This window comes from Oncorhynchus gorbuscha, linkage group LG13, assembly GCF_021184085.1.
Source record: "Oncorhynchus gorbuscha isolate QuinsamMale2020 ecotype Even-year linkage group LG13, OgorEven_v1.0, whole genome shotgun sequence".
NCBI classification, from domain to species: Eukaryota; Metazoa; Chordata; class Actinopteri; order Salmoniformes; family Salmonidae; genus Oncorhynchus; species Oncorhynchus gorbuscha.
Window position 1 is genome coordinate 80283800 of NC_060185.1, and position 23721 is coordinate 80307520.

At 44.6% G+C, this 23721-nt stretch overlaps 1 protein-coding gene across 3 annotated transcripts in view; it reads right to left on the reverse strand.

Annotated features, from left to right (window-relative positions):
- The window catches only part of LOC123993582 (ecto-NOX disulfide-thiol exchanger 2-like), a 345502-nt gene that overhangs the window by 12938 nt on the left and 308843 nt on the right, over positions 1 to 23721 (reverse strand). For all 3 annotated transcript variants that reach the window (XM_046295899.1, XM_046295898.1, XM_046295900.1), the window contains 4 exons: positions 17682 to 17788; positions 11933 to 12038; positions 4625 to 4827; positions 1249 to 1389 (listed from right to left, as the gene is read on the reverse strand). In XM_046295899.1, coding sequence (XP_046151855.1) covers positions 1249 to 1389; positions 4625 to 4827; positions 11933 to 12038; positions 17682 to 17788 — 557 coding nt within the window. The remainder of the gene's footprint in view (positions 1 to 1248; positions 1390 to 4624; positions 4828 to 11932; positions 12039 to 17681; positions 17789 to 23721) is intronic.

Sequence of the window (23721 nt, forward strand, 5' to 3'; positions counted from 1 at the left end):
ATTGCCTGAATGCCAAGGGTCAAGTCTGGAGGAAACTTGGCACTATCCGTAGGGTGAAGCATGGTGGTGGCAGCATCATGCGGTGGGGGTTGTTTTTCAGCTGCAGGAACTGGGAGACTAGTTAGGATCGAGGGAAATATGAAGGTTCACCTTCCAACAGGACAACGACCCTAAGAACACAACCAAGACATCGCAGCAGTGGCTTCGGGGCAAGTCTCTGAATGTCCTTGAGTGGCCCAGTCAGAGCCCAAAATAGCTGTGCAGCAACGCTCCCCATCCAACCTGACAGAGCTTGAGAGCATCTGCAGATAAGGGAGAAACTCCCAAAATACAGGTGTGCCAAGCTTGTAGCGTCATACCCATGAAGACCCGAGGCTGTAATCGCTGCCAAAGGCGCTTCAACAAAGTACAGAGTAAAGGGTCTGAATACTTATGTAAATTTGATATCATGCAAAAATGTCTAAAAAACAGTTTTTCCTTTGTCATTACGGAGTAATGTGTGTAGATTGGATTAAATTGATCAATTTTAGAATAAGGCTGTAACGTAACAAAATGTGGATAAAGTAAAAAGGGCTCTGAATACTTTCTGAATGCTCTGTATGGCATACTATTAAAATGACCTGTCTCTCTCTATATAGAACATTCTATAACCTCTCGCTCTATGTGATTCTGAATTAACTGTTTGAAATCAATGTCTAGTGGGGACACTTCTTTACCACTGTGAGTTGATATTGAAGAATGAAACTAAATAAATAGCAATTCAAGTCTACCATATGGTAATTCCATTTCAAACCACAGGCACCTTTAAAATTAGCCAAGCTGTAAAGTGTTCTTTGAATCTTGAAAAATGAGTGTTAGGGCCTGTAAAGGCCATGTGTTGTGTGTGTTACTGACCTGTGGTGTGTGTGTGTTACTGACCTGTGGTGTGTGTGTGTTACTGACCTGTGGTGTGTGTGTGTTACTGACCTGTGGTGTGTGTGTGTTACTGACCTGTGGTGTGTGTGTGTTACTGACCTGTGGTGTGTGTGTGTTACTGACCTGTGGTGTGTGTGTGACCTGTGGTGTGTGTGTGTTACTGACCTGTGGTGTGTGTGTGTTACTGACCTGTGGTGTGTGTGTGTTACTGACCTGTGGTGTGTGTGTGTTACTGACCTGTGGTGTGTGTGTGTTACTGACCTGTGGTGTGTGTGTGTTACTGACCTGTGGTGTGTGTGTGTTACTGACCTGTGGTGTGTGTGTGTTACTGACCTGTGGTATGCGTGTTTTCTTCAGACTCTCCAGTCCTTCCTTGAGGCTCTGTACTTGGCTCTCCAGCTGCTGTTTGTCCTCCACACTCTTCTCCAACTCTGCCTCCCTCTGTTTCATTTCTTCACACATCTTCAGCAGTTGCTGCAAACACAAAGGACATACAGTGAGCCACATACAGTACACTAACTAACCTTTAAAGGGATACTTCAAGGATACCATAAAAATGGTATCGATGAGTCCATCTGACTCTGGGGAAGACGATAAAGGGCCTCATTGCCAAAATTACAAAGTATCCCTTTAAGCTTCTGATACAGAGGCGGCAAAGTTAAGTACAGATATTATTTTTCTTGACAGCCAATTGGTAGTTAGACTTGTCCCACCACTGCAACTCCCGTACGGACTCGGGAGAGGTGAATGTCGAGAGAAATGCGTCCTCTGAAAAACAACCCCGCCAAGCCGCACTGCTTGCTTAACCTGGAAGCCAACTGCACCAATGTGCCGGAGGAGACACTGTACAGCTGGCAACCGAAGTGAGCGTGTATGCGCCTGGCCCTCCACAAGGAGTCACTAGAGCATGATGGGACAAGGACATCCCGGCCGGGCAAACTCTCCCCTAACCTCGGACGATGCTGGGACAATTGTGCGCCTCCTCATGGGTCTCCCCGCCGCGGCCGGCTGCGACACAGCTTGGGATTGAACTCGGGTCTGTAGTGACGTTTCCAGCACTGCGATGTAGTGTCTTAGACCGTTAAGCCACTCAGGAGGCAACTACAGATTTCAACTAGTCTTTAGAGAGAAGACAGATGGCCCCAAATGCTAACTAATCCTTAAGCATCTGATACAGAGCGGGGCCTAAAATGAACTTTTTGGTCCACCAGCCACTGTGGCAGGGAGATACAAAAACCTATCAGACGCTCAGATATTTTACAAGCCAAAATAAAAAAAATTGCTGTCAAAATTACACAAAAATAACACAAAAAAACAGATGAGCATGTTTTTAAAACAAATGTATTACTAGTAAGAGCTAATGTGGTATATTGAATAATTACATTTTGTGAGACCTTTTTTACCAAAATGTTCCCCTGCCCCTTAGAGGTGGAATAGGCTATATAGGATTTGTAGTTCTTAATTTACCAGCGGAAATACTTTGTATACTGCTACTGCAGCATTTATTTGATTATAAATGTGATCATACTGGACTATTTTTATTCACAAATGAGAGTGAAATGCCTCCACGGTGGAGCCCTGACCACCTGCCAACGTGTTTGGTGAAATAGCCAATGTCAATACCAAAATCTACCGTAATTTGGCAGGTAGCAGATGTTTATTTCAGGGCCTGGAGAGGGGCACAGTTAGCTACAGATGATACCTAACCCTTAAGACAGAGAAAGCAGTTAGCTACAGATGATACCTAACCCAAGGCACAGTTAGCTACAGATGCTAACTAATCCTTAAGACAGAGAAGACACAGCTACAGATTCTTGCTTACTACAGGCATATGACTCATGCTGGTTATTAACCCATCAGCTCCATAGATGAAACCATGTTAGCCAGCGGTGTTAACCCTTATGTTTCAGGATTTGCCATTGAGTAAGGAACTTTTAGCTTATAGCTTCTCTATGTAGGTCAGAACCATGTAGAAGCTGAAAAGTCCTTTCTCCGTATCCAATTCTTAAAAAACTATATCACAGTCTAAGTTGGGTTTAGGCTGAAATACGCAAGTATTACAGGACTCAGAAGTGGAAGAAATTCACAGAACCTGGGCAGACTCAAATCACCTGCTGATAAAACGTTATGGTAATTTGCCAGAGCCTGCCTGATATCACAATTTAGCACAGAGCAATAAGAAGTATTTGATTTTCGTGTCTTCCTCCTCATTTTTATCCATTCATTTAATATTTTCATGGTAATGTTGAAACTTGCGTGTTGGAAATGTAATTACCATCTGTCTATTCATATGAGCATAACCGTTGACTACTTGAGGATATTTGATGACCCAGCAGGTGATGGAAGCAACAGATTTCCTGCCTGAGGGTTGTTTAACCAACAGTTTGTTTTCCCTGAGGGGGATATTTTATTAGAAACCCCTCCAGCTGGTATTAGTTTGTGTACAGCGTCTAGGTCAGCAGAATGATCAGATTCTAGAAGGACTCTTTTCCTGTCAAGTCTCTCTATTGTTCTTTATATCTCTCTATCAATCCTACTCTCAGAGTGCACCCCTCTTGCTCTCTCTCAATCCATCCTACTCTCAGTGCACCCCTCTTGCTCTCTATCCATCCTACTGAGTGCACCCCTCTTGCTCTCTCTCTATCCATCCTACTCTCAGAGTGCACCCCTCTTGCTCTCTCTCTCTATCCATCCTACTCTCAGAGTGTACCCCTCTTGCTCTCTCTCTATCCATCCTACTCTCAGAGTGTACCCCTCTTGCTCTCTCTCTCTATCCATCCTACTGAGTGCACCCCTCTTGCTCTCTCTCAATCCATCCTACTCTCAGTGCACCCCTCTTGCTCTCTATCCATCCTACTGAGTGCACCCCTCTTGCTCTCTCTCTATCCATCCTACTCTCAGAGTGCACCCCTCTTGCTCTCTCTCTCTATCCATCCTACTCTCAGTGCACCCCTCTTGCTCTCTCTCTCTATCCATCCTACTCTCAGTGTACCCCTCGTGCTCTCTCTCTCTATCCATCCTACTCTCAGTGCACCCCTCTTGCTCTCTCTCTCTATCCATCCTACTCTCAGTGCACCCCTCTTGCTCTCTCTCTCTATCCATCCTACTCTCAGTGCACCCCTCTTGCTCTCTCTCTCTATCCATCCTACTCTCAGTGCACCCCTCTTGCTCTCTCTCTCTATCCATCCTACTCTGAGTGCACCCCTCTTGCTCTCTCTCTCTCTATCCATCCTACTCTCAGAGTGCACCCCTCTTGCTCTCTCTCTCTATCCATCCTACTCTGAGTGCACCCCTCTTGCTCTCTCTCTCTATCCATCCTACTCTCAGAGTGCACCCCTCTTGCTCTCTCTCTCTATCCATCCCACTCTCAGAGTGCACCCCTCTTGCTCTCTCTCTCTACACCTCTCTATCCCTACTCCTCTTTCTCCCTCTTTCTCAGTGTTGTGTGTGTGTGCGTATGTGTGTGTGAGATTGGGAGGGCAGTTCTCTATCCACCTCTATTAAAAAAGTAACTTTTCCTCAATACGACTGGTCACCCCAGGAAGCCAAACCAATGGATTATGAGTCTCACCAGCCAGAATCTGCAGGGGTTTAATATCTGTATGGAACCAGGAAATGAAAAATTCCTGTGGAATTGATTAAAATAAATCCAAAGCAGGAACTGCTGCAAGAAGTTAACTACAGTGGGTATGTCTGGTAGAAGTAGTACCTTCTGCATTCCCTGTAGTGCCTGTTGTAGAAAGGTTAGTTGTTGCTGCCTGATGGTGTCCTCTTCACTGTGTTGTGGAGGTGTGTGTTCTTGGTTTTTGCCCTGCTCCTGCTTCAGCAGCTCCACCTCGTTCCTGTAGGCGTCCAGCTGACAGCGCAGAGAGTCATTCTCTTCCTTTAGGGCCTCCACCTGGGCCACAGGGCCTACACACACACACACACACGCACGCACACGCACACACACACGCACACACACGCACACACACACGCGAGACATAGAACATCACAACTATCATAACATTGTACTGTATAGACAGCCTTCAAATGTCTGTACTGGTGATCTGAGGACTTACTGTAATTATACTGGAGAGGCTATGAAATCCTAACTTGTCCCATTGGATTGACAGTGTGATGAGAACTACTCATTAAATGCTAACCTGTCCTATTGAACAGACAGGATACAGTGTGATGAAAACTACTCATTAAATCCTAACCTGTCCTATTGAACAGACATGAAACAGTGTGATGAGAACTACTCATTAAATCCTAACCTGTCCTATTGAACAGGCATGAAACAGTGTGATGAGAACCACTCATTAAATCCTAAAATGTCCTATTGGACAGAGAGGAGACACAGTGTGATGAGAACTACTCTTCCCCTGTTCCTTTGATGGGAGAGTATGTTCTTTACAGCTGTTGAGAGGGGGATGTGTGTAATGTAACGGACTCCAGCTGCCGGCTTTAAATCCGGCATTATGTCTCTTTGAGCTGAGAGAGAGACCTCTGAGTCATCAACCTGCTGTGTGTGTATGTGTGTGTGTGTGTGTGAGAGAGAGAGAGAGAGAGAGAGCCAGCAGGCGAGAAGGTTTTGGGTGAGGTGTGTATTGATCAGGGAGCCCCATCAAGATGCTGTCTGGGGTATTCGACCGATTCCCCTTCCACAACGTGACAGGCTTTAGTATCGACCCCCAGCACCTCAGCATAAGGCTGCTGACAGGAGAGAAGCACCAACCCATTCCCACTCTGCACTGTATTAGTGTAGAAGCACCAACCCATTCCCACTTTGCACTGTATTATTGTAGGAGTACCAACCCATTCCAACTCTGCACTGTATTAGTGTAGAAGCACCAACCCATTCCAACTCTGCACTGTATTAGTGTAGAAGCACCAACCCATTCCAACTCTGCACTGTATTAGTGTAGAAGAACCAACCCATTCCAACTCTGCACTGTATTAGTGTAGAAGCACCAACCCATTCCCACTCTGCACTGTATTAGTGTAGAAGCACCAACCCATTCCCACTCTGCACTGTATTAGTGTAGAAGCACCAACCCATTCCAACTCTGCACTGTATTAGTGTAGAAGAACCAACCCATTCCAACTCTGCACTGTATTAGTGTAGAAGAACCAACCCATTCCAACTCTGCACTGTATTAGTGTAGAAGAACCAACCCATTCCAACTCTGCACTGTATTAGTGTAGAAGAACCAACCCTCTCTGCACTGTATTAGTATAGAAGCACCAACCCATTCCCACTCTGCACTGTATTACTGTATTAGTGTAAATGACTTCCGGGTTGGAGCGAGTGGTCGCATCGGCACTTCGCTCCTGCAGGTAGTATAACTTTTTCATTACATTTCATTACATTTCATTATAATTCATTGTAGCACAACGGTTTGATTTGTCTAATCTTAGCAATTTCTTCTCAGCTAGCTACATAGCCATCTTTGTGTCAAAGATAATTGCGTAATTATCGTATTTCGCCGTCCTAACGTAGTCTTCACTAGCCAGCTAGCTAACGTCCACTGATTAGCTGCACTGGAGAAACTATTACACTCAACTGAACGACTTGATTAGTGTAGTGTTAGCTAGCTACATAGCTGTCTTTGCTGTCTTCGTATCTTCGTATCCAAGATAATTGTGTTGTTTAGGTTTAGAGTGTGTAGTCTTAGAGTGATTATCTTAATTTACCGAGGTTAGCTAGCCAGCTATTTGTCGTCCTTAACGTAGGAGACTCTGCTAGCTAGCCAACGTCTTCTGAATAGACTCAACAACCCGATCGCATTCACAGGTAGTATCACATTTTCATTTCATTTCATTACAGTACAACGGTTTGATTTGTTTGATCGTAGCTAGCTACATAGCTAGCTACATAGCCGTCTTTGTATCAAAGATAATTGTGTAGTCTAGAGCGATTTTCTAGGTTAGCTAGCCAGCTATTGTCGTTCTTTTAACGCAACGTAACGTAAACAACACTACTAGCTAGCCAGCTAGCCCCCGAATAGCAGCACTGCAGAAACTATTACACTCAATGGAACGACTTGATTAGTGTAGTGTCAACAACACACCCACTGCCAGCTAGCCTACTTCAGCAGTACTGTATCATTTTAATCATTTTAGTCAATAAGATTCTTGCTACGTAGCTTAACTTTCTGAACATTCGAGACGTGTAGTCCACTTGTCATTCCAATCTCCTTTGCATTAGCGTAACCTCTTCTGTAGCCTGTCAACTATGTGTCTGTTTATCCCTGTTCTCTCCTCTCTGCACAGACCATACAAACCCTAATCTGGTGGTCCCAGCACGCACGACCCACGTGGAGTTCCAGGTCTCCGGTAGCCTCTGGAACTGCCAATCTGCGGTCAACAAGGCAGAGTTCATCTCAGCCTATGCCTCCCTCCAGTCCCTCGACTTCTTGGCACTGACGGAAACATGGATCACCACAGACAACACTGCTACTCCTACTGCTCTCTCTTCGTCCGCCCACGTGTTCTCGCATACCCCGAGAGCTTCTGGTCAGCGGGGTGGTGGCACCGGGATCCTCATCTCTCCCAAGTGGTCATTCTCTCTTTCTCCCCTTACCCATCTGTCTATCGCCTCCTTTGAATTCCATGCTGTCACAGTTACCAGCCCTTTCAAGCTTAACATCCTTATCATTTATCGCCCTCCAGGTTCCCTCGGAGAGTTCATCAATGAGCTTGATGCCTTGATAAGCTCCTTTCCTAAGGACGGCTCACCTCTTACAGTTCTGGGCGACTTTAACCTCCCCACGTCTACCTTTGACTCATTCCTCTCTGCCTCCTCCTTTCCACTCCTCTCCTCTTTTGACCTCACCCTCTCACCTTCCCCCCCTACTCACAAGGCAGGCAATACGCTCGACCTCATCTTTACTAGATGCTGTTCTTCCACTAACCTCACTGCAACTCCCCTCCAAGTCTCCGACCACTACCTTGTATCCTTTTCCCTCTCGCTCTCATCCAACACCTCCCACACTGCCCCTACTCGGATGGTATCGCGCCGTCCCAACCTTCACTCTCTCTCCCCCGCTACTCTCTCCTCTTCCATCCTATCATCTCTTCCCTCCGCTCAAACCTTCTCCAACCTATCTCCTGATTCTGCCTCCTCAACCCTCCTCTCCTCCCTCTCTGCATCCTTTGACTCTCTATGTCCCCTATCCTCCAGGCCGGCTCGGTCCTCCCCTCCCGCTCCGTGGCTCGATGACTCATTGCGAGCTCACAGAACAGGGCTCCGGGCAGCCGAGCGGAAATGGAGGAAAACTCGCCTCCCTGCGGACCTGGCATCCTTTCACTCCCTCCTCTCTACATTTTCCTCCTCTGTCTCTGCTGCTAAAGCCACTTTCTACCACGCTAAATTCCAAGCATCTGCCTCTAACCCTAGGAAGCTCTTTGCCACCTTCTCCTCCCTCCTGAATCCCCCCCCTCCTCCCTCTCTGCAGATGACTTCATCAACCATTTTGAAAAGAAGGTTGACGACATCCGATCCTCGTTTGCTAAGTCAAACGACACCGCTGGTTCTGCTCACACTGCCCTACCCTGTGCTCTGACCTCTTTCTCCCCTCTCTCTCCAGATGAAATCTCGCGTCTTGTGACGGCCGGCCGCCCAACAACCTGCCCGCTTGACCCTATCCCCTCCTCTCTTCTCCAGACCATTTCCGGAGACCTTCTCCCTTACCTCACCTCGCTCATCAACTCATCCCTGACCGCTGGCTACGTCCCTTCCGTCTTCAAGAGAGCGAGAGTTGCACCCCTTCTGAAAAAACCTACACTCGATCCCTCCGATGTCAACAATTACAGACCAGTATCCCTTCTTTCTTTTCTCTCCAAAACTCTTGAACGTGCCGTCCTTGGCCAGCTCTCCCGCTATCTCTCTCTGAATGACCTTCTTGATCCAAATCAGTCAGGTTTCAAGACTAGTCATTCAACTGAGACTGCTCTCCTCTGTATCACGGAGGCGCTCTGCACTGCTAAAGCTAACTCTCTCTCCTCTGCTCGCATCCTTCTAGATCTATCGGCTGCCTTCGATACTGTGAACCATCAGATCCTCCTCTCCACCCTCTCAGATTTGGGCATCTCCGGCGCAGCCCACGCTTGGATTGCGTCCTACCTGACAGGTCGCTCCTACCAGGTGGCGTGGCGAGAATCTGTCTCCTCACCACGCGCTCTCACCACTGGTGTCCCCCAGGGCTCTGTTCTAGGCCCTCTCATATTCTCGCTATACACCAAGTCACTTGGCTCTGTCATAACCTCACATGGTCTCTCCTATCATTGCTACGCAGACGACACACAACTAATCTTCTCCTTTCCCCCTTCATCAGAAGTATAGTATAGTATTAGTATAGAAGCACCAACCCATTCTGCACTGTATTAGTATAGAAGCACCAACCCATTCTGCACTGTATTAGTGTAGAAGCACCAACCCATTCCCACTCTGCACTGTATTAGTGTAGAAGCACCAACCCATTCCAACTCTGCACTGTATTAGTGTAGAAGCACCAACCCATTCCCACTCTGCACTGCATTAATGTAGAAGCACCAACCCATTCCAACTCTGCACTGTATTAGTATAGAAGCACCAACCCATTCTGCACTGTATTAGTATAGAAGCACCAACCCATTCTGCACTGTATTAGTGTAGAAGCACCAACCCATTCCAACTCTGCACTGTATTATTGTAGAAGCACCAACCCATTCTGCACTGTATTAGTATAGAAGCACCAACCCATTCTGCACTGTATTAGTATAGAAGCACCAACCCATTCTGCACTGTATTAGTATAGAAGCACCAACCCGTTCTGCACTGTATTAGTATAGAAGCACCAACCCATTCTGCACTGTATTAGTATAGAAGCACCAACCCTTTCTGCACTGTATTAGTATAGAAGCACCAACCCATTCTGCACTGTATTAGTATAGAAGCACCAACCCATTCTGCACTGTATTAGTATAGAAGCACCAACCCATTCTGCACTGTATTAGTATAGAAGCACCAACCCATTCTACACTGTATTAGTATAGAAGCACCAACCCATTCTGCACTGTATTAGTATAGAAGCACCAACCCATTCTGCACTGTATTAGTATAGAAGCACCAACCCATTCTGCACTGTATTAGTATAGAAGCACCAACCCATTCTGCACTGTATTAGTATAGAAGCACCAACCCATTCCCACTCTGCACTGTATTAATTTAGAAGCACCAACCCAGAATACAGGTGTTCCTCTTCAAGCCTGCCGATAGGTTAAACAGACCACCTGTCTATGATTGAGAGCACAGAGACTAGGCTTCTTAAACAGGATTGGAGGAAGCTCCTCCCCCTGTGCTCCTGCATTACAGGAAGCCCTAGCAGATGTGACTGAGGCTGTAACTATGATGGGGTGTCACATCAACACCTGTCTCCCTGCCACATCCTGTGCCCTTCTCTACAGCATTCCTTTCCAACATTGTGACAGCCTCCTGACAATGATTGTTAGTGTTTTCTAATAAGCAAGGTCACACATGAAAAGGTGGAAATCAAAACCTGCTTGGCTGATGATTACATTTGCATATATCTGCGTAGAAATTAGGTAGGCGGTCATAACCGGTAGACCACAACAATTCAAAAGCAGAAAGTAAACGACACACTTGAAAAGGAGAACTGATTGTAGCAGTTAGCCCCGCTCTCTTGGCTTCCATTCCCTTCTCTCTCTAACTGCTTTAGAGAGAAGCAGAGGGTCATCTGAATGTCCAGGTGAATATTATGGTCTGTTTCAATCTGTTTTACATCAGTAGCTTTGTTGGCTCAGCAGACATAAACAGGATGTTCTGCGTAAAGACGACCTTAATGGTACTTCACTGGTGCCCAGAACAGCACTGAAGGAGCTCTCTCTCTCCCCTGAGTTTAAGACAAGGGTTTAGCTGGGAATTAAGAACATTTCCAATAAATTAATTTTCAAGAATCTAATTTCTCAACTTTTTGCATAAGGAGAAACATTTCAAGAACATTTCCAATTAACTTTTTTGAGGAATAGCAACTTTGCTTAACTTTCTTCTTAAATCTATAGTTTAGGGAAAAAAATGGCATTGAAGACATTTCTTCTTAAAAAGGTTTTGTGAATCTGGGCCCAGGAGAGCAAAAGCCTGCAGTAGCCAGCTCAGTGTCTCTACCAGCTAATTACACCAGCACCATGCCAACAGACAGAAACATAAACACTTAGTTCCAGCTGTGACTGAGTATCTACCAGCCACATTGCACCCACTCTCTTTCTTACTCTCACAAACACACACAGCCACAGACAGTCTGGAGATGGCCGTAACACAGTCTCTGCATGCAGTTACACAGTCTCCTCTGCAGCTTCATTTGTCCATTTAGAGAGTGAATGAGCTGGAGACTGTTTTCTCTCTAATGTTACGGCTCCATTCACACTGAGGCTGGAGAGGAATTCACAAAACACCTCATTAGCAACACAGAGAAGGCTGAGCTACAGATCTATTCTACAACAAAGGAGAAAAGACACCAGCCATATACCAATAGTTGTCATCGAGTCCTTTTGGTCGTGTGTGTGTGTGTGTGGTATGTGTGTAGTGTGTGTGCATATGTGTGTGTGTGTGGTATGTGTAGTGTGTCTGCGCACGTGTGGTATGTGTGTGCATGTGTGTAGTGTGTGTGTGGTATGTGTGTAGTGTGTGTGTGGTATGTGTGTAGTGTGTGTGTGGTATGTGTGTAGTGTGTGTGTGGTATGTGTGTAGTGTGTGTGTGGTATGTGTGTAGTGTGTGTGTAGTGTGTGTGTGCATGTGTGTGGTATGTGTGTAGTGTGTGTGTGCATGTGTGATGTGTGTAGTGTGTGTGTGCATGTGTGATGTGTGTAGTGTGTGTGATGTGTGTAGTGTGTGTGTGAGCGTGTGTGTGTGGTATGTGTGTAGTGTGTGTGTAGTGTGTGTGGTATGTGTGTAGTGTGTGTGTTTGTGTGTGTGTTTGTGGTATGTGTAGTGTGTGCATGTGTGTGTGTGGTATGTGTGTAGTGTGTGTGTACCTGAGTCATCAGGATCGTGTGTATCCTCCATGTCATCGTCAGACATCTCCATCTCCTCTTCTCGTCTGATCCCCATCAGCTCTTCATTTTGCATGTTTCTGATCTCCTGGAGGGAAACAACAAAACAGGAATATCACTGGATGTTCATACTGAACACGATCCTCCTGGGTAGCCTGGCTGGAGTACGCTTTACACTGTCAGGTACACACGCACACACCTATGGAAGAAATGCTGATCCTAGACCTGTCCCTAAGGGCAGCTTCTACCCAGAGTGATACACAGCAGGACTGATATTTCCCTCTGGTGCATTGATGACAGTAGATAGACAGCAGCAGTCTGCCTCTACACTGATGACAGTAGATAGACAGCAGCAGTCTGCCTCTACACGGATGAGACAGTAGATAGAGAGCAGCAGTCTGCCTCTACACGGATGAGACAGTACATAGAGAGCAGCAGTCTGCCTCTACACGGATGAGACAGTAGATGGAGAGCAGCAGTCTGCCTCTACACGGATGAGACAGTAGATGGAGAGCAGCAGTCTGCCTCTACACTGATGAGACAGTAGATAGAGAGCAGCAGTCTGCCTCTACACTGAAGAGACAGTAGATAGAGAGCAGCAGTCTGCCTCTACACGGATGAGACAGAATCATGTGTTCCCCTGCTCGTCGAGCATCTCGTCGAAGGAGTTTGATCTGCTATAACAGCCTCCACTCTTCTGGGAAAGCTTTTCATGATGTTGGAACCTTCCTGCGGGGACTTGCTTCCATTCCATTAGTGAGGTCAGACACGGATGTTGGTTGATTACGCCTGGCTCGCAGTGGGTGTTCCAACTCATCCCAAAGGTGTTCGATGGGGTTGAGGTCAGGGCTCTGTGCACGGCAATAAAGTTCTTCCCCACCGATTTTGCCAAAGTTTGAAGCACAGAATCATCTAGAATGTCATTGTATGCTGTAGAATTAGCCCGAACCATGACAAAAAAACAGTCCCAGACCATTATTCATTCTCCACCAAACTTTACAGTTGGAACTATGCATTGGGGCAGGTAGCGTGCTCCTGACAAAACCACATTTGTCCGTCGCACTGACAGATGTTAAAGCGTGATTCATCACTCCAGATAACTTGTTTCCACTGCTCCAGAGTCCAATGTCAGCGATCTTTGCATTGCGCATGGTGATCTAAGGCTTGAGTGCGGCTGCAATGGAAACCCATTTCATGAAGCTCCCGACAAACAGTTATAGCTGCTGACATTGCTTCCAGAGGCCGTTTGGAACTCTGTAGTGAGTGTTGCAACCAGGGACAGACAATATTTACGGGCTATGCACGTCATCATTCAGCGGTCCCGTTTTGTGAGCTTATGTGGCCTACCACTTCACGGCCGAGCCGTTGTTGCTCCTAGATGTTTCCATTTCACAATAACAGCACTTACAGTTGACCGGGGAAGCTCTAGCAGGGCAGAAGTTTAACGAACTGACTTGTCCTATGATGGTGCCATGTTGAAAGTCACTGAGCTCTTCAGTAAGGCCATTCTATTGTCAATGTTTGTCAATGGAGATTGAATGGCTGTGTGCTCGATTTTATACACCTGTAGGCAATGTGTGTGGCTGAAATAGACAAATCCACTAATTTGAAGGGGTGTCCACATACTTTTGGTCATGTAGAGTAGATATGTACCTAGGGGAAACTTCACCCTGGAACCTCTAGCTCAGTAGGAGGCATGACCTGCTGTGTGTGGATGGGAGCTACAGTAGTGTGTATGTCAGCTAGCAGTATGTCTGGCCGGCTAGCTCGGCAGTGCTGTTCTCGGCTAATGAGGAGAGTATATTCGAAAGACAGACAGCTCTGTGTTCTGCCAACACACACACATACACACAAAAAATGCATTCACAACTCTGGGCGAGGGAATCATTATTTCACACCAACAAACAAAAAGCTTTAAGTAAACAACCATCTGTCTGGTGTCTATAACACGTTGAGCTGCTGGCCAATCAAAGCTGTCAAACAGGTAGTCAGAAACCAGCACACCCATCTGCCCAGTGAGATAAGAATCGCCAGCTGTTAGACTTTGATCCTGCCTCTGAATCGCAGCTACGAGACTATCCAGCTAACTGCTACCTGACAAGACTCACTGTTTGGTGTGTCTGCCAGCCAGCAGCACTAACAGTGAAGGTAGCATCAGAGTCTAGCTACACTGGTAGGGGATACTAGGTGAAGGTTCAAGATTGAGCTGAACTCCTTCATGCATGTATGCTGGTTCTTACCTTTGTCTGTAATGGAGTAGACAGAGACAGACAGAGACAGAGAAAGACAGAGCATCTGGATTCAGTCGGATGACAGGTTGTCCCTACTCTCTCCACCTAATGCCCTAAAGGAGTAAAACTGATAGAGAAGAATAGATTATAACAGGATGTTGAAGGAATTAAGCCCTCATGGAATTAACTTAACTAATTATTAACTTGACTAATTATTAACTTGGGTTGTAAAATATAGGGGTTGTATTATTTAGTTCTACTTCCAATCCATCATCCCCCTGTTGTATAGTGGAGATGGAGTTTGTATTCTCTAGTTAGCCCTCGGTTATTCCATCTATTCCCCCTGGTGTCTAGCCAGTCCAGGACTATTATCAAGGTCCATTTCCTTAATCACAGTGGACTGGAACTGAAGGTACCCTGAGGTCTATTGTTTATGGTATTTCTTGCTTGTGTACACACCTTTTCTATTTATACTGTATACTGTCCATGCGCACCATTATATGCTTTGCTCGTTCTGATATTTCTTAATTATTTTCTTCTTGGGATTTGTGTGTATTGTTAGGTATTACAACACTGTTGGAGCTAGAACCGTAAGCAATTCACTGCACCTGCAATAATGTCGGCAAAATATGTACGCAACTAATAGAAATCTATTTTATTAAAAGTTAATGTGTATGTGCAATGCGTAGAAAAACTGACTGCAACCCAAATGGCATGCTGTTCTCTATATAGTGCACTACTTTTTACCAGAGGGATGCAGCCTGAGATGGATGGATGTGTTCTTAGGGTTGATGGCTAGATGGCCAAATGGATGGATTGATGGATTAGAACAGGTAAATGGATAAATGAAAGGATGGATGGTAGAAGATGGGTGTTGTGATTATGTGTCAGACAGATAGTGAAACCCCTGCAGTCTTTCAGTCCTGCTGTTCTGTGCATTCTGTCTGATGACTACAGAACAGACCTGTCAAGAAAGATACTGCTGTAGGGTTGCAAAATTCCAAGGTTTTCAAGAAATCCTAGTTGGAAGATTTCTGGAATCAGGATGGAATAAGCAGGAAATCGGGAAACGTTCATAACCAGGATTTCTGTCAATAAGAGTGTGCTAATTTTCCTTAAGGTCTAAGAGTCAGATTGGTCCTGCTGACCACAGAGATGATTTTCGACTGTAGAAAATACATATTTTCTGATCGTTGAAATCAGGTTAATTTTAGGTTCTGAATTAAAGTTGAAAAGACGTAATTTATAGAATCAATGTCCGAACCACATCAAGGCCGGTCCGAACCACATCAAACCACATCAAGGCCGGTCCGAACCACATCAAATCTGAACCAAACATAGACGTCTATGATTGATTCAGATTTGGTCCGGACAGGACTAAAAAACATTGTGGAAATCAAGGCCGGTCCAAAAGGCATCGGCCCATGCTTACTGAGGTGGAACCTACAGTGTCGCCTGAAATAAAATGTTAGAAATACCCATCCATGTGGTACGCCCACAGTTTGCAAAACACCCTTAAAAAGGCGGCCGGTCCGGGAAGGACCAAAACAAGACGCCAAAAAGACATCTGCGTCGGTCTGTGCTCACTGGGGTGTAGTCTACAGTGTCGGCAATTTTATGAATATCCTTCCATCCATTCGGTTTGGTCCACGCATTTGTGCGTAGGCTAAACCACCCATTTAAGTCCATTCCCTAATTTTTCATGGCTCTGAAATGCAGTAATGACATTATGCTTTAATTATTATTGTGAATGGCTCATGTTTTACTCTGGCTATATGTGCTACAAAATTTATTTTAGATAGGTTTTTTTGACAGAACGTTGGTAGAGCGCCACAGCGATACGTCTCTCCAACAGCACCCTGGAGAGGAGTGTTGGAAATGGACAAGCAACATATTTCGCTGCCCTGCCTTTGACAAAGTGGCCACTGCTTATCACAGGGCAGCATCAGTGCTCACCTAAAAAGCCCATATGCCACTGGTTGTGAGAAATTGTCATTGTTTTGGGGCAGAATTAAAAGGTTTTGTGTGTTTTTGTTGGTGCATCTTGGTCAGTTTAGCTCAGAAAATGCAGCTCGTCAATCTGCCGCCTAATCCTGCCTAATGAGCTGGCCTGCCCTGTTTGCAGACGTGTGCAACCCTGCAATAACAAACTTGACGTAAGACCGCCATTTTGAGTAGCTAATTGCGTATGTACGTAAGGTATAAATTATGCTTTAGTTGTAATTTTCGCTTAGTGAGGAGTGACGTCACTAGTCTACACACACCAACTCACACCTACCTTTAGAGAAGAAGAGTCCCTAGTCTGAGATCAAGAAATACCAAACATACCTGCTATATCTCAGAGTGAGTCCATCACGATGTACACACACCCAAACACACAGCTACCAACCCATTACAATTTATACAATCAGTTACACATTGATATGACTGTACAAATACAAATTCTTCTCACTTTACAGAATGCCTTTCACAAGCAAACTGCATGAAGAGTTTATAATGAATATGTTCCACTAGTATCTCCAGCACTAGGATCTGCAAAGGAAAGATAAACCATCTCCAGCCTGGGATCCATGGTGACTGTTTCAGTGTTGCTATGATACAGAGATTAGGCAGTTAATTACATACCAAATCTGCTTTTTTACACACTAACGCCCTCAGAGATTTGTACCCAGATCAAACTTACCCATTTGGCCTTAAAATGACAGCAGCGTCACACTTGAGCACCCTCCATTAAAGAGGAAAACATGTTTGAGGTAATTAATGCAGCGGTTGTTGGACAGGAAGTACTGAACAAAATAGAGAACAAATCTTACCAGGTTTCATTAGCTAATACCTGTGTATCTCAACATGGAGCATGACCTTGATTTTACACCAAACAAAAACTGAAAGTTGGTTATTTGCTCTCTATTGGAAGAAAGCACAGTCAGTAATAACAGATAGAGAGTATACATGTATGATGAAGTGATCTGCACAGAGACCAGTCCAGGGTACTGTGGTTGACTTAAAGGGTGAGTTACCTGTTTCTGGCAGTGAGACTGAGCACTCACCGGGCTGGAGTGGCCGGGACCTGGACCTGACCGGAGCACCCACTCTGGGACTGAACTAAGTAGAGAGCCTGGGTGTAGCCTAGCATTCAGCCTAGCTATAGCATTTACTTGACCTCTTAGGCTAGTACTTAATGTCGATGTTCTACCATCTCAGTTCCTTGATACTACTAGAGGAATACAACAAGGCTCCCTTTTCCCATTTATACTAAGGTCAGTTTTAGGAACATGCTGAGTGTAGTTTTAAAGCTGGTGTTAACTTTAACACTGTTTAACACAAATCATCCTGCCAAGACAACACCATGAATTCCACAAAAAGTAGTTAGAATCCGGAATACTGGAGATGGGGATGCTCACATAATGTTCACATAAAGGACACAATAATATGTAGACTATACTGCACTTCACCAAATGAATAGAAGATGTGAATAATTGTAGAAAAAGTAAAGGACCAACCTCTGCTTGCTTGCGCCACATGTCCAGGTTCTTGCGTTGAGCTTTGGAGAAATGGTCCCATGCCTTTTGTTTGGAAGCAGCGTGGAATACAGACACAATCTGCTCAACTGTGGCGGGGGATGCAGGGAGAGAGGGGGCGGGTGGGAAGGAGCAGAGGAGTGAGAAAGTGGAATCAGGTAGGAAGGCACTTCACTGTATGTTCATGTTGTGTTTTCAATGTTCTATTCTGCTCTATAGTACAGTCTGTTCTGGGTCAGTGTCTAGAGTGGGGGAGGTGGGATGGGGTGGAGAAGGAACCCACCATATCTCAAGGTGACCACAGAGCACCTGTCCTAAAACACAAGACGGTGCTGAAAGCTACAGGAGGACCAGACCGCAACCAGCAGGCTCCTGCTCCCCTCTCACCTCCCCAGACAATGGGAAGGCACACACAAACACACCACCTCCTCCTATCCTCCACAGGGACATAGACTCTCAAGAGAGCCTGACAATAGAACAAGGGAATTCTCTAAGAGTGATGACAGAGAGAGGGACAGAGAGAGGCCATCTTATAAAGAGATCAAAGTATCTACCTCTAACTGAAACCCTCCTTTCCTCTCAAACATCTCCTGTTTTTAATGACCACAACATTTCTCACCTTCATCGACTCTCAGATGCTTGGAATGCCATAATCAAAGGCCTCCTTTGTGTAAAGAGTGTAGAGTTCAGACCTAATGAAGGAAAAGCCTGTTTCTATCTAAGAGTGGGGCTGCGTGTCAAATTAGATCCTATTCTCTATATAGTGCCCATAGGGCTCTGGTCTAAAGTACAGTAGTGCACTATATAGGGAGCAGGGTGCCATTTGGGACTGACTTGGCTCTCCTCACTGTGGGTTAGATAGGAGTGCTGATCTTAATGTCACTGTATATCTTTAGAGAGGAGGTATCTCTAACGACCACTCAATAATAAAGACCATGAAATCTAATCAGATTTGAAAGAGGTAATCTAGAGTCTTGGGGATGAGAGAGATGGTGGGTGGTCTAATCCCTGAGGAAGAGAAGAGCGAGATTATGAAAGAGTGAGAGGGTGAGCAACTATGATTCAGAGCTCAAGGTTGGAGGAGGAGAGCTGCTGGAACACACCTCTGTTCATCACTCCATCCTAACCACACCTGCGATTGACAGCTAGACCTCGTCTTAACCACCCCCAGATTAGTTACCAAAACACCTGTGTGTGTGAACCCAGAGCAGGGAGAAAGGATTCAATAGACAAAAGATTGTGAGACTGCTAACTTTTCATAATTAGTGTGTGTGTGTGTGTGTGTGCGTCAGAATGACCCGTTTACCTACCTGTTGATATAATGCAGCATCACATAATCACAGATTGTCCAGACAGAGTACTCACACATAACACAGCGATTAAAACTATTCAACAACTCATAATGTAATGTGCAGCTGTGAAAAAGCCTGTGAAAATATGGATGTGGCTTTTGTTGACAGAACGACAGTGTGAGTGAACCTGTCTCCCGGGACACCTTTTGTTGACAGAACGACAGTGTGAACCTGTCTCCCGGGACACCTTTTGTTGACTGAACGACAGTGAACCTGTCTCCCGGGACACCTTTTGTTGACAGAACGACAGTGTGAACCTGTCTCCCGGGACACCTTTTGTTGACAGAACGACAGTGTGAACCTGTCTCCCGGGACACCTTTTGTTGACAGAACGACAGTGTGAACCTGTCTCCCGGGACACCTTTTGTTGACAGAACGACAGTGTGAACCTGTCTCCCGGGACACCTTTAGTTGACAGAACGACAGTGTGAACCTGTCTCCCGGGACACCTTTAGTTGACAGAACGACAGTGTGAACCTGTCTCCCGGGACACCTTTAGTTGACAGAACGACAGTGTGAACCTGTCTCCCGGGACACCTTTAGTTGACAGAACGACAGTGTGAACCTGTCTCCCGGGACACCTTTAGTTGACAGAATGACAGTGTGAACCTGTCTCCCTGGACACCAACCTCTGTGTTTACATTTGTATGTGTGGAACTGCAGAGAAAGACAAACTCATGAATACAACTAAGTGTTTGTGTGGATTGTTGTGATGGAGGATGGTGGCCTTTAAAAGACAACGATAAACAGAGCGAGAGAGATAGAGAGGGGGATAGAGAGGGATAGAGAGAGAGAGAGAGAGGGGGATAGAGAGGGATAGAGAGAGAGAGAGAGATGGAGAGAGAGAGGGAGAGCGAGCGAGATAGAGAGGGGGGGGGGCCCACTTTGCTCTTTCCAATATTTGTATTACTGTATAAACAGGAACCAATTATGTGGTATATCCCAATATCCATACTAACACAGTACTCAGTATGCACACTACTGTAAGTGGTGTATCACCAAAGATATCTGAACTCATACATGCTCTTAGCATTGGCAGTTATGAATCAGGTCAGCTCTACATTTCCCCTTTTGGCTTTTCAATCATCAATATGACTAAATTCATTTCTTCCTTCAGTTCCAGTTGTTTTCATGTAGAGAGGTGTTACTTACTTTGATTCTATGGCTGAGTGGGTTCCTTCAGATGAGCTGTCCACAGACCAATACAGGCGAAAGTTAACCAGAGAAGTTTGTGGGGAGCTAACCTCTAACTGGTGCTTTAACCAGGTAACACAACCATTGGGGAACCTATCACAGTGGACTATTTCTACATACAGCCCAATATACTGTTCTTATGGGGCCAAAAACAAACTTACCTTCTGTATCATCAAAAAACATGGATCCTAAATACTAGTTCAACACACAAGATGTATACAATAGCAAGTGTATCAAGTGGTTAAAGAGTTGTTCAATCATAGGTGTTTCTTTGTTGTGTGTGTTATCTGTGGCATTTGTTGTGTCCGTCTGTCTGGCGATTGTGTTGGTGTCAATTAGTGTCACAAAATATTGTCAGCCAGTGATTGTCAAGCAAACAACTGGTTGGTCTCACAGTAATTGGCAGTTAATTAACAAACACATTCAGCATCTCCTGGATTCCACACATAACCTACAAGCCACAAATGCATATCTTTGGAACATGTACTTTTAAAAAGACTAATACATCTATGTAATATACATTTACATTTACATTTAACCTTCACAATAAGTCTATTTCAGAAAAACAGAATAGAATATCATGAGTTGTCCTTATGTTAGATCCTGATTTGGCGATGCCAAATGGCTGTGGGCTACACTAGTTCATTTAGCAGACAAGATTTGCTTAGAATTCTGTGGCATTATTTTATATTTTATAACACGAAGACAATTGAATAAAGCTGAATATAATAGAAATGATATTTTCACCAAATTATTTGAGGGAGCGCCACATGCTGCTATTCTGTGTTGAGCGTTGAACTAAATAAATAGGTACTCCTATATGCTTAATTTAGAGTTATTAATGTAACTTTAGTTCTACAAATGTTGGGCTACATGTTTAGATTTTTAATACATTGTAAGGCTGCATGATGCGACTAATGATGATTTGAGTCGCTTGAAAGCCATGAGCTCTGCTTTCTTTTTTTGCGCAGGACGTACACACTTCATCAGTCTCTCATTCACAATTTGACAAGCACTTAATAATGCATCAAATTTCACGGCGGCATCCCCTTTGTGGCCGTAATGCACCCTAAAAAAATCTATGCCTTTTGCGGCCAGTGGCTGTTCTGCCCTTGGCCGGGAGTGCTGCGTTGTGCCCTTCTACTCGAGTGCTGCGTACTCGCAAGGCTCTCCATCACGTGATTGGGTGTTTATCTTAAAATGTTCATGCGTAAATTTAAAAAACAAGAAAATGGTGCCGTCTGGTTTGCTATAAAGATGATATGATTTACTATTTTACTTTTGATACTAAAGTATATTTCAATTCCACTTTTGATAAAGTATCATTTAAACCAAATACTTTTACTCAAGTACAATTTACTGGGTGACTTAAACTTTTTTCATTTTCTATTAACCTGTTGAAGCTATGGGGGCGCTATTTCATTATTGGATAAAAAAAACGTGCCCGTTTTAAGCGCAATATTTTGTCACAAAAAGATGCTCGACTATGCATATAATTGACGTTTCCAAAACTGCAAAGATATTATCTGTGAGTGCCACAGAAATGATGCTACAGGCGAAACCAAGATAAAACTTCAAACAGGAAATGAGCAGAATTTTTGAGGCTCTGTTTTCCAATGTCTCCTTATATGGCTGTGAATGCGCCCTGAACGAGCCTACACGTTCTGCCTTTTGCCCAAGGTGTCTGCAGCATTGTGACGTATTTGTAGGCATATCATTGGAAGATTGGCCATAAGAGACTACATTTACCAGGTGTCCGCCCGGTGTCGAAATTGCTGCGTAATCTCCAAGCTGCACGCATTCATCCATGTGATTCAGGGGAGAGAGGAGACTTCCACGAACGATATATCATCGAAGAGATATGTGAAAAACACCTTGAGGATTGATTCTAAACAACGTTTACCATGTTTCAGTCGATATTGTGGAGTTAATTTGGAAAAAAGTTCAGCGTTTTGATGACTGAATTTTCGTTTCTTTTGGTAGCCAAACGTGACGTAGAAAACGGAGTGATTTCTCCTAAACAAATCATCTTTCAGGAAAAACTGAACATTTGCTATCTAACTGAGTCTCCTCATTGAAAACATCCGAAGTTCTTCAAAGGTAAATTATTTTATTTGAATGCTTTTCTGGTTTTTGTGAAAATGTTGCCTGCTGAATGCTAACGCTAAATGCTACGCTAGCTATCAATACTGTTGCACAAATGCTTGTATTGCTATGGTTGAGAAGCATATTTTGAAAATCTGAGATGACAGTGTTGTTAACAAAAGGCTAAGCTTGAGAGCTAGGATATCGATTTCCTTTCATTTGCAATTTTCATGAATAGTTAATGTTGCGTTATGGTAATGGGCTTGAGGCTGTAGTCACGATCCCGGATCCAGGATGGCTCGACGCAAGAAGTTAAGCTATCCTCACTTTTCCTGAAGTATGACAATTGGGTACTTTTTCCACCACTGTCCTGTTGTAAAGATAAGCAATGTGCTTAATATTAGGAAAGTTGAGAAATATAGTAGGCCTAGCCTATAGAAAGCTGATGGGATCCTCTTTTTAATAGAGGCAATCACTCTGTATTCTCACTCAATTGCATAGCCTATAGAAATGTTGCACAACATGAGCTCATGGGCTCTCATGAAGTGTTTGATTAGATTTTCAATTACATTGATGTCAGAGTGATTAGTGGGACAATATAGTGCTGAGTACCAGGCAGTTAGCAAGTAGGCTACTAAGGACCATCGGCAGCATCAGATGCTTGGCAAAGCCTAATTACCGTGACTAAACAATCACGGGGCATTTGACTGCCTTCACGACTTGTGACCGCTGGTGTGGCGATAATACGGTCACCGCAACAGCCCTAGCATCAATCATATTCAAGTGTCATTGAAGCTGAGTTTTCATGAATCCTACAATAGAAAGAGTACTTAGTACATAAAAGGTTACTGTATGTGCTATCAATATTTCACAAAGGCCCAATGACAGGTCATTGCCATTCAATTATCACTTGAGTGACTTCAAATTGTCCTTTTGCAAGGTAGCGCCACCCATCACAGGTTTCCTGCAACCTCAGACGTTTATCTCTCTATTCCCCACAGGTGTATGTGAGTATATGACAGCTGTGTTATATCTTGATTCTTAGTGTCAGGCACGTCACAGCTGTGAGATACAGAGAGGCTGCCACAGCACAAGTTGAAGCAGGTTAATAAAACTATGTTTTTTCCCTTTGGAAAAATGAACAGGAGGTAAAGCTGAAAAGCTGACAGACAAGAGTTACCAACATGCCCCTGGGTATTTCCGGCCTCAAGCTAAACAGAGAGGCAACATGACACAGGAGTTCCCTAGTTGGAACTCAACATGGGAATAGGAATGGGATATGCACTGGGACTTTGTGGATGTGTCTCTGGCAGACCCTGGTACTATGTGAATGTCTCTGGCAGACCCTGGTACTATGTGAATGTCTCTGGCAGACCCTGGTACTATGTGAA